Consider the following 10,750-nt stretch of genomic DNA (forward strand, 5'->3'; position numbering starts at 1 on the left):
TAAATAATAATTAGTTTAGTTTAGTATTATAAATAATAATTAGTTTAGTTTAGTATTCTTGTAAATAATAATTAGTTTAGTTTAGTATTCTTATGAATAATAATTAGTTTACAAATCATAATATTTATTATTAATCAAATCAAATCATAAGAACATTTATTATTAATCAAATCAAATAATAAGAACTAAATAATAATTAGTTTAGTTTAGTATTATAAATAATAATTAGTTTAGTTTAGTATTCTTGTAAATAATAATTAGTTTAGTTTATTATTCTTGTAAATAGTAATTAGTTTAGTTTAGTGTCTTATGATTAGTTGGCCCGTTATGGCGAGAAGCTGTTCTTATGTTTTTATGTTCTTTAAACAATTTCCTGTTTTATAATTAATTATTTTTTTCTTTTAAATAAGACCATTTGGTTGGGACTTTTTGCTTTATAATTAATTATTCTTTTCTTTAAAATAAAAGCATTTAGTTGGGACTTTTTGGTTTATGATTAATTATTCTTTTCTTTTAAATAAAACCATTTAGTTGGGACTTTTTGCTTTATAATTAATTGTTATTTTCTTTCAAGAACAAACTTATTTTATAACTTCCTGCTTCTCAATTCCCACTACAAACTGTTGAATAAATGCATTATCTTTTCGCACTTACGTTCTTTCAAAAACAAAACTTATTTTATGGCTAACACTGCAAACTCTGGACTTAAAGAAATGAATTATATTTCTGACTTGTTCTTTGAAAAGCAAACTTACTTCAAATACTGCGAACTCTTGAATAAAAAAGAATTATCTTTCTTTCTTTTTGCTGGACTTAAAAAAGAATTATTTTTTTTTCTTTTTGCAGGACTTAAAAAAGAATTATCTTTCTTTCTTTTTGCTGGACTTGAATAAAAAAGGATTATCTTTCTTTCTTTTTGCTGTACTTCAAGAAGTTTTATTTTATTTTATTTTATTTTATTTTTTTTTATTTTATTTTATTTCTTTTTGCAGGCGGCCTTCAAACTTTGCAGAGTTAAGAAAGTGCTGGTGGGGCCGAAGGCGGTGCCGATGTTGGTCACCCACGACGGCCGGACTTTGCGATTTCCGCATCCGGAAATTAAAGTCCACGACACTGTTCGCCTCAACATCGCGGACTCCAAGGTCGGACTTTGTTTTATTTGCTTTTTATTTTGTTTTTTTGTTCAAGTTCGGGCTTTTTTGATTTGTTTTTGTCCAAGTTTGGGCTTTTTTGATTTGTTTTTGTCCAAGTTCGGGCTTTTTTGATTTGTTTTTGTCCAAGTTTGGGCTTTTTTGATTTGTTTTTGTCCAAGTTTGGGCTTTTTTGATTTGTTTTTGTTCAAGTTTGGGCTTTTTTGATTTGTTTTTGTCCAAGTTTGGGCTTTTTTATTTTGTTTTTTTGTTCAAGTTTGGGCTTTTTTGATTTGTTTTTGTCCAAGTTTGGGTTTTGTTTTACATTGCAGACTCCAAGGTCCGCCAACTTTGCTTTTCTTTTTGTTTTTTTGTTCAAGTTTGGGTTTTTTTGATTTGTTTTTGTCCAAGTTTGGGCTTTTTTGTTCAAGTTCGGGTTTTGTTTTACATCGCAGACTCCAAGGTCGGGCTTTTTTGATTTTCTTTTTGTTTTTTTGTTCAAGTTTGGGTTTTTTTGATTTGGTTTTTTGTTCAAGTTTTGTCCAAGTTTGGGCTTTGTTTTTGTTCAAGTTTGGGCTTTTTTGATTTGTTTTTGTCCAAGTTTGGGCTTTTTTTGTTCAAGTTTGGGTTTTGTTTTACATTGCGGACTCCAAGGTCCGCCAGCTTTGCTTCTTTGTTCAAGTTTGGGCTTTTTTGCTTTTGTTTTTGTTCAAGTTTGGGCTTGTTTGCTTTTGTTTTTGTTCAAGTTTGGGTTTTGTTTGATTTGGTTTTCGTTCAAGTTCGGGTTTTGTTTGCTTTCTGTCTTTTATTCAAGTTTTCCGCTTTTAAAGACACTTTTTTAGTTCAAGTTCGGTCTTGTTTGCTTGCTGCCAACTTGCCGCTTTAATTCAACTTTCCACTCTTTTTAATTCAATTTCCCACTCTTTTCAATTCAACTTTCCACATTTTAATTCAACTTTCCACATTTTAATTCGACTTTCCACTCATTTTAATTCGACTTTCCACATTTTAATTCGGCTTTCCGCTGTTTTGCTTTCCGTGGACCCCTGCGGCTTGCTTGGGTGTCTGTACACCCGGGCGCGCCTTCGGTTTCCGCGGAAAGCGGCGAAAGCGTTGGAAAGCGCCGTTTTCTGCCGCTGGAAATTAGCAAGTGGGAATAAAAAGGTAAATTGGATTTAATTTGCGAGTTTCAGCTTGAAGTGGCGCGTTTGTGCGCAGATTCTGGACACGTACAAGTTCGAAGTGGGCAACGTGGCGATGGTGACCGGCGGCCACAACGTCGGCCGCGTGGGCTCGATCGTCAGCCGCGAGCGGCACTTAGGCAGTTTCGACGTTGTGCATTTGCGAGACGCCCGCGGCAACGAATTCGCCACGCGAATTGGCAACGTTTTCGTCATTGGCCGCGGCGAGAAGCCCGTGGTCGCGCTGCCCAAGGACAAGGGCATTCGCCTCACCATCTTCGAGGACCGCCAGCTCAAACTCAAGAAAAACGCAGGACTCTGACCGCAGCAGCAGCTGCAGCAGCAGCAGCAGCAGCTGCTGCTGCTGCTGCTGCTGCTGCAGCAGGGGGCGCCCGGGCGGGCGAGACTTGCAGGGGTTTGCGAAGCAGCACGGGTTCCTGCTGCTGCTGCTGACGGTTCAGAGGCAGCTCGTTTTGCCTGCCGAACTCAAATCATTTTGTGCTTCACCGCGAGCTGCTGCTGCTGCTGCTGTCGCTGCTGCTGCTGCTGCTGCTGCTGCTGCTGTAGGCCTTTGCAGCGGGAAAGCAAATGAGAAGAGCTGCACAGGGAGCTGCGAGGCTAGCTGAACTTAGCCGGTTTAGTTTAGTTTTATTTATTGTTTTTATTTAGTTGTAATTTTATTTTAAGACATTTTGATTTTATTGCATTCAAAGTTGCACTTCGCAGCAGCTCCGTGCTGCAGCAGCGGGGCGGAAAGCGCAGCAAATTTGAAGAGGAATTTATTTTAATTCAAAAAAGAATTCGCACTTTAAAAAGATAAATAAATTCTTTTTAATTTGAAAAAGAATTTACAATTTGAAAAAGAATTATATTTGAGCAAAGATGAATTTATTTTTAATTGAAGGGAAGTTACACTTACACTTTGCAGATGATGAATTTATTTTATTTGAAGAATTTGCATTTAAAATGAATTTATTTTTAATTTAGAAAACATTTTGCATTTAAGAAAAAATGAATTTGTTTAAAAGGAATTTGCATTTGAGGAAAGATGAATTCAATTAAATAAAAAAGGGAATTGACACTTCAGAAAAGAAGAATTTTATTTTAATTAAAAGAATTTGCATTTAAAGTTAAAGATGATTTGATTTTCAAAGAAAAGATGAATTCATTTAAATCCAAAAGAATCTCCACTTTGGAGAAGATGAATTAATTATTTATTTAAAGAGGATTTACATTGAAGAAAAGATGAATTTATTTTTAATTTAAAAGAATTTCCATTTCGAAAAGATGAATTTATTTTGGAAAAGATGAATTAATTGGAATTAAAAAGAATTTCCATTTATTTTTGAAAAGATGAGTTCATTTCAGAAGAGATGAATTAATTGCAGTTAAAAAGAATTTCCATTTAGAAAAGATGAATTTATTTTGGAAAAGACGAATTAATTGGAATTAAAAAGAATTTCCACTTTGGAAAAGATGCGTTTATTTGAGAAAAGATGAAAAGATGAATTTATTTTGGAAAAGATGAATTAATTGGAATTAAGAGGAAATTCCATTTGTTTTGGAAAAGAGGAAAAGATGAATTCATTTTAGAAAAGATGAATTGATTGCAGAAAAAGAATTTCCATTTCGAAAAGATGAATTTATTTTGGAAAAGTTGAATTAATTGGAATTAAAAGGAAACTCCATTTATTTTGGAAAAGTTGAATTTATTTTGGAAAAGAAGAAAGATGAATTTATTTTGGAAAAGAAGAAAAGATGAATTTATTTTGGAAAAGATGAATTGGAATTAAAAAGAATTTCCACTTTGGAAAAGATGAATTTATTTTGGAAAAGAAGAAAAGATGAATTTATTTTGGAAAGATGAATTAATTGGAATTAATTCATCTTTTCCGAAATAAATTCTTTTTTATTTCCACTTTGGAAATAAATTCACAAAAAGTCGGAGATCAGTTCGGGTCGGAGAAATAAAAAGCAAGACCCCACCTGGGTCTCTTCACTGCATTTCCCACCGCAGCAGCAGCAGCAGCAGCTCTGCGAACTGCTGCTGCTGCTGCTGCTGCAGCTCTATGAACTAACGCTGCTGCAGCAGCAGCTGCTGCTGCAGCCCTATGAACTGCTGCTCGTGCAGCGGCTCTATGAAGTGCTGCTGCAGCAGCAGCAGCTGCTGCTGCGCGCCTTCACCTGCGGCTCCCGCTGCTGCTGCTGCTGCTGCTGCTGCTGCTGCTGCTGCTGCTGCTGCTGCTGGGCCGTTGGTCACTGCCCGTACTCTATGGCGAGCAGCACGCCGTCGAGGACTTCAACGATTTTGTTGAAGAAGTTTTTGCGGCCGTTGGGGTCGAAGACGAGGCCGTGGTCGCCGTCTAGGATTTGGACTCGGGGGCCTGCTGCTGCTGCTGCTGCTGCTGCTGCTGCTGCTGCTGCTGCTGCTGGTTTGCTTCGCAGCAGGCGGAACCAGCCCTCGAAAAGGGAGTCGTCAGCGAGCTGCAGGTCTCTGCTGCCTCGGAAGACGGAGCAGGGGACCTCTGCAGCAAAAACAAACAGTGCGCAGCAGCTTCCTGCTGCCGCCCAGCAGCAGCAGCAGCAGCAGCAGCAGCAGCAGCAGCAGCAGCAGCAGCAGCAAGACGCACCCAGGGGGCCCCCCGCGTCCGTGGGCCTGTACGCGTCCAGCATGCTGTGGTCTGCGCGCAGCAGCGGCTCGTAGGCCTCCCACATGTCTTTTTGAAAAAGCACTTCGTTGCAGCTCCACTCCCGCAGCTGCTGCTGCACACACCCAGCAGCAGCAGCAGCAGCAGCAGCAGCAGCAGCAGCAGCGCGAGTGTACGTACACCCCAGCAGCAGCAGCAGCGGGAGTGCACGTACACCCAGCAGCAGCAGCAGCGCGAGGTGTACGTACACCCCAGCAGCAGCAGCGCGAGGTGTACGTACACCCCAGCAGCAGCAGCAGCGCGAGGTGTACATACACCTAGCAGCAGCAGCGGGAGCTGTACGTACACCGCAGCAGCAGCAGCGGGAGGTGTACGTACACCCCAGCAGCAGCAGCGGGAGGTGTACGTACACCGCAGCAGCAGCAGCGGGAGCTGCACGTACACCCCAGCAGCAGCAGCGGGAGGTGTACGTACACCGCAGCAGCAGCAGCGGGAGGTGTACGTACACCGCAGCGCACCTGGAAGGCGGGGGTGTCCAGGGAAGCCGTGGGCCGCCAGGGGCGGCTGTGGGGCGGCAGGTCGGGGCTGACCATTGCTGCAGCAAGGAAGTGCTGCGGCAGCAGCAGCTGCTGCTGCTGCGCCAGACACAAAACTTCGTAGGCCAGCCAGCAGCCCATGGAGTAGCCCACCAGCACGTAGGGGCAGCAGCCCTTCGAGATCTGCAGCAGCACCCACTCCACACGCGCGCCCCCTGCTGCAGCAGCAGCAGCAGCAGCAGCAGCAGCAGCAGCATTGCAGCAGCAGCAGCATTGCAGCAGCAGCAGCAGCATTGCAGCAGCAGCAGCAGCAGCAGCAGCAGCAGCAGCAGCAGCAGCAGCAGCAGCAGCAGCACCAGGGGGCGCATGGCGTCGAGGGCCTGGCGCGCAGCAACTTGCATGCGCTTCGGGTGCGGCTCTCTGCGGCGAAGGCCGCGGAAGGGCAGCTGCACTCCGAGAAAAGCAATTCCTTCTTTTTGCGCAAAGTCGCAAAGAGGATTCGGCATTGGAGACAGGCTGGTCCCAGTGCTCGTCCATATCGAGGCCTCCATCCCTGCAGCAGCAGCAGCAGCAGCAGCAGCAGCGGCAGCAGCAGGCTGAGGGGAACTGCGCTGCTGCTGCAGCTGCAGCAGCAGCGGCGGCGGCAGCAGCAGCAGCTGCAGCTGCTGCTGCTGCTGCTGCAGCAGCAGCAGCGGCGGCGGCAGCAGGCTGAGGGGAACTGCGCTGCTGCTGCTGCTGCTGCTGCTGCTGCAGCAGCAGCAGCAGGAGGGGCAGCAGGCTGAGGGGAGCTTTGCTGTGGAGGCGGAATTGGGCGAAGACGCTCACCGGCGCCGGGGAAGCAAAAGACGCGCAACTTGGGCTCGCCTTTGGGCAAAATGGCCCTCGGAAACCATTTTTCGTCCAAGTCGGTTTGGCTGTGCGCCATTGTGGGTTTGCTGCAGCAGAAAGCGCGGAAAAAGCACAAGTGCTGCTGCTGCTGCTGCTGCGGTGGCTGCGGAGCTAGGCGGCGCGTCGGCAGCGCAAGTTCTGGCCGCGCATGGTGGCCCTCCGGCGAAGCTTTCCCTCTTCAAAGCTCCCAAACTTCTTTTATTTTCCATTCAACGCTTTTTTCGCCTCCAAGTTCCTCCAAAATCCGCAAAAGTGAGCCCGCAGCCGCCGCGCGAGCGCCGCCGCGGCGGCTGCGGTTTACAGACACTCCACTGGCAATGGCCACCGCGCTTCCCGCCTTCCGGAAAGCTGCCGGCCCCACTTTTGCTCGAAATATTTGCACTGCGCCTTTTATTTAATTCGTTTTAACTTTTAACTTCGGTTTAAAGAAAGCAGCAGCAAAACAGACGCAGGTTCCACTCAGTTCCGCGCCGGAGCCGACACCTCACCAGTCTATTCTGAACACCTCTTGAAACTTCCCAAAACTCCCTTTCTTCTTCTTCTTTTCCCTTTACTGCCGCAAATTTACTTTTTAATTCAATAAAATCCTTTTTTTTTCCCAACAACTCGGAAATTCCTCGCCTTTGCAGCTTCTGCCCGCAGCAGCAGCAGCAACAGCAGCGGACAGGCATATCCAGCTTTCTGCTGCAGCGGTCTTCGCCTCTGCAGCAGATCTTCGAAACTCCAATTCACTTCTAATTGCATTTGCTGCTGCTATTTTGCCATTCAAATTAAAATAAATCGAAAAGTCGACACCACTGAGACCTCTGCTGCTGTCTGCTCCCTTTTGCTGCAGCTGCGCTGCTGCAGCGCAGCGCTGCAACAGCTGCAGCAGCAGCATATATATACTTATAAGGATAATATAATTATAAATGCATTATATATATGTGTTCTTCTTTAAAATAGATATGCATGGCTCATGCTGCAGCACTTGCTGCAGCACTTGCTGCAGCACTTGCTGCAGCACTTGCTGCAGCACTTGCTGCAGCAGCAGCTCTTTTTAATTGCCCATAAATTGTACTTTTGCTTTTTCAAAATTCGCTTGCAGCAGCAGCAATTCAATTTAAAAGCTTTGGCAGCAAATTTGTCTTTTAATTCTTTCAGCAGCAGCTCCAAATTTGCTGCTGAAGAAAAGTCTTTTAATTCTTCACGGGAGCTCGTGCGGTGTACGTACACCCCACGCCTTGCAAATGCTCCCAACAGGCTGTGCTGCAGTTGCTGCAGTTGCTGCTGTTTTCGCTGCTGCTGCTTTTGCTGCTGCTGCCGTTTTTGCTGCTGCTGCTGCTACTTCGGCTACTGCTGTTTCTTGCTGCTGCTGCTGCTGCTACTTCGGTTGCTGCTGTTTCTTGCTGCTGCTGCTGCTGCTGCTGCTACTTCGGTTGCTGCTGTTTCTTGCTGCTGCTGCTGCTGCTGCTGCTACATCGGCTGCTGCTGTTTTTCGCTGCTGTTGCTACTTCGGCTGCCGCTGTTATTCTCTGCTGCCGCTGCTATTTCGGCTGCTGCTGTTTTCGCTGTTGCTGCTGCTACTGCTGCTGTTTTCGCTGCTGCTGCTGCTGCTGCTGCTGCGCTGCACCCTAGTATAAAGGCTGAGCTTTATGGCCCCTACGAATGCAGATCTGCATTTGTTTAATAAATTGACATTAATGTCTTTTAATAAATCTGCATTATTACCATTTAAAAAGTAATATAAACGCATGCAAAACAATTAAAAAGAATTAAATATCTCGGGGGCTTTTATAGTGCTGCTGGCTCTGTGGGGAGTCTGCAGAAGGGGGCAGAGAAGTGAGGAAGTTTGAAATAAAAAAAGGGATTTAATTCATTTAAAATTAAAACTCAAATGGAGTTTAATTCATTTGTAAATTAAAATTCATATTTCTAATGCTTAGAGCCGAACTTTAGCCTCTTTCAGCTGCTGGCAGCTCGGCTTAATGCAAGTAGATTGCTTTGCTGCAGCAGCAGCAGCAGCAGCAAGAAAAAAAGCGGCTTAGCTTTATTTAAAGTAATCTTTCTTTATTTTGATTTGGAGATTCTTTCTGTTGCTTCTTTTGTGCAGAAGCAGTTGGAAAGTAACTGCAAGTCTGCTGCTGCGGGGCAGTTCTGAAGGCGGATTGGTGCAGAGAGGAAGCGAGAAGAGAAAAGAGGAAAATAAAAGAATTTTCGTCTCCAAAGCTCTCCCCACACCACAAACAGGAAAAAAAACTTCGAAATTGAATTTAAATTCCTTTTAATCCCTCCTTTAATTCATATTTCCGGAAATTCGGCATCAGAAAAGTTCTTGAACGCGCAAAACTGAGGTGTACGTACACCCGAGCTCACGCGCAACAGTCTTCGACCACTTCCGTCGGTCATTTCTTTTTTTCTTCTTTTGGGGCTTTTCGGGGCTCTGTTGCTCCAGCCCCGTTTGTGCACATTTGAAATATTCGCAATTTGTGTTTAATTTTTGCATTTTGAATTCAAATTCCCATTTTAAAATGAGAAATCGGGAAGTTCAGAAAATCTGAACAGCACCGCAGCGCCGACGGATGTGGCAGATCCGCCCGCGGGTCTCAGTCTCGAGCCTTTCCCGACTCTTCTCTTTCATTTTCTCCGCCTTTTGGTCAAAAATAACTATTTATATTTGAACTATGCTTCGTTGACAGCAGCAACAGCAGCAGGAGCTGCAGCTGCAGCAGCAGAAGCAGAAGCGCTCCTGGCTCGCCTTCCGCTCGGATCTTCTTCCTGGGCTTCCCGCCCACTCCCGCTGCACAACTTTCCTTTTAAAAGCATTTAATTCAAAATTTATTTCCTTTTTGCAAAATGGAGATCAGCATGAAAGAGGAATCCGGATCTGCTGCTGCTGCGGCGCTCAACGGACCCAAAGTTTCAGACTTCGCCTTCTCGGCGGCAGCCGAGCGCCACTTTGAAGCTGGAGAAGCAGCAGCAGCAGCAGCAGCAGCAGCAGAGACAAATGGGCAGCAGGCAGCAGCTTCTGCGGTGTCTCTACACCCTCTGAAGATCTTCTTCTACGAAGCAGTGGCGAAGCAGCTGCTGGATGACGAGTAAGCAGCCCAGCGAGGTCTTGCTGCAGCAGCAGCAGCAGCGGCTACCATTGCTGCTGCTGCCGCTGAGGCTACTACTCCTATGTGTTGTAGCATTTTAACTTTTTCCGTCTGTGCTTTTGTCGGTGGCACTTGTGTTGCTGCTGCTGCTGCTGCTGGTAGTGCCTGTGCTGCTGCTGCTGTCCTTAGGTCGCGTGACAGCCTCCAGTCTTGAGCAGCAGCACCAGTAGCAGCCGGCTTCTCATCAGCAGCAGCCTTATCTTGTTTGTTGCTGCCTCTGCAGCTGCTATTGCGGCCGTCGCCGCTGCTGCTGCTGCTGCTGCTGCTGCTGCTGCTGCTGCAGTGCGGCTTTTGCTGCAGTGCGTGGGCTGTGGCTCTCAGGCTTAACGAAGTGGCTGTGGCGCTCTGCGACGCGATGCATCTCCGGGCGAATCCTTTGCTGCCTCCAGATTTGCTTTTTTCCGTATTCAGAGCAGCAGCATTTCAGCCTTCCCAAGAAGCAGCAGCAGCAGCAGCAGCAGCAACTGCGCAGCAGCTGCTGCTGGGCAAAGCGCCTGCCAAGGAGGCCCCTGCAGCGCCCCCCGAAGGGGCCCCCCCCGCAGCAGAGAGAGGAGCAGCAGCAGCAGCAACTGCAGCAGCAGCAGCAGCAGCAAGCACGGAGGGAGACATAGCAGCCGACACAGCAGCAGCAGCAGCAACGCAAGAAGGCGCCCCTCCGGAGCAGCCGTCTCAACAGCAGCAGCAGCAGCAGCAGCAGCAGCAGCAGCAGCAGCAGCAGCAGCGGCAGCAGCGCACGTGGCAGCCCCTGCGGACTCGCGCAGTGCCCCCAATAACAGAAGCAGAGCAGCAGTTTGTCTTCAACCCTTACCCAAGTCCAGAGGGCACTGGGGGCCCCCCGGGGGGCCCCCCGGGGGGCCCCCCGGGGGGCCCCCAGGGGGGCCCCCTGGGGGGCCCCCTGGGCACTTCTTTGGACCAGCTGGGCTCTGAGGCGCTCATCTCCGCCACTGTGGTTTGTTCTGTCAACATTGAGAATGTAAGAAGTTGTTTGCTGCTCTCAAGGTCCTTTAAACTCAGCAGCAGCAGCAGCAGCAGCAGCAGCAGCAGCAGCAGCACGTAGCAGCAGCAGCAGCAGCAGCAGCAGCAGCAGGGTCTCTGGCGCCACGTGCGTAGACTGTTGTTTCCTGGGAAAGCGGGGACTTGCCTCGGGGCGTGAGACCTAAGGTTCAGCGTTTAGGGTTTAGGGTTTAGGGTTTAGGGTTTAGGGTTTAGGGTTTAGGGTTTAGGGTTTAG

The 10,750-nt window shown here is 46.9% G+C and overlaps 4 protein-coding genes across 4 annotated transcripts; 2 read left to right on the plus strand and 2 right to left on the minus strand.

The window, feature by feature from the left end:
• Positions 1-992: 992 nt before the first annotated feature.
• ENH_00042260 (hypothetical protein, conserved) lies at positions 993-2,633 on the plus strand (the record flags this gene model as incomplete). Its single annotated transcript, XM_013585311.1, has 2 exons — positions 993-1,142; positions 2,349-2,633. Coding segments are annotated over 2 exons (435 nt in total), but the record flags the coding sequence as incomplete, so codon positions are not given.
• A 1,934-nt stretch (positions 2,634-4,567) lies between these two features.
• ENH_00042270 (GK18150, related, related) lies at positions 4,568-7,127 on the minus strand (the record flags this gene model as incomplete). The annotated part of the gene is made up of 3 exons (XM_013585312.1): positions 4,568-4,836; positions 4,942-5,074; positions 6,990-7,127. 3 exons carry the CDS (start codon positions 7,125-7,127, stop codon positions 4,568-4,570), a joined length of 540 nt encoding a protein of 179 aa, XP_013440766.1.
• Positions 7,128-7,715: 588 nt separating this feature from the next.
• ENH_00042280 (hypothetical protein) lies at positions 7,716-7,844 on the minus strand (the record flags this gene model as incomplete). The annotated part of the gene is given in 2 exon segments (XM_013585313.1): positions 7,716-7,838; positions 7,842-7,844. Coding segments are annotated over 2 exon segments (126 nt in total).
• A 1,374-nt stretch (positions 7,845-9,218) lies between these two features.
• ENH_00042290 (hypothetical protein, conserved) lies at positions 9,219-10,577 on the plus strand (the record flags this gene model as incomplete). The annotated part of the gene is made up of 2 exons (XM_013585314.1): positions 9,219-9,460; positions 9,842-10,577. The coding sequence occupies 2 exons, from the start codon at positions 9,219-9,221 to the stop codon at positions 10,575-10,577; spliced, it is 978 nt and encodes a 325-aa protein (XP_013440768.1).
• Positions 10,578-10,750: the final 173 nt, after the last annotated feature.

The sequence above is a fragment of the Eimeria necatrix genome, genomic scaffold (assembly GCF_000499385.1).
Source record: "Eimeria necatrix Houghton genomic scaffold, Enh_scaff313, whole genome shotgun sequence".
NCBI lineage: Eukaryota > Apicomplexa > Conoidasida > Eucoccidiorida > Eimeriidae > Eimeria > Eimeria necatrix.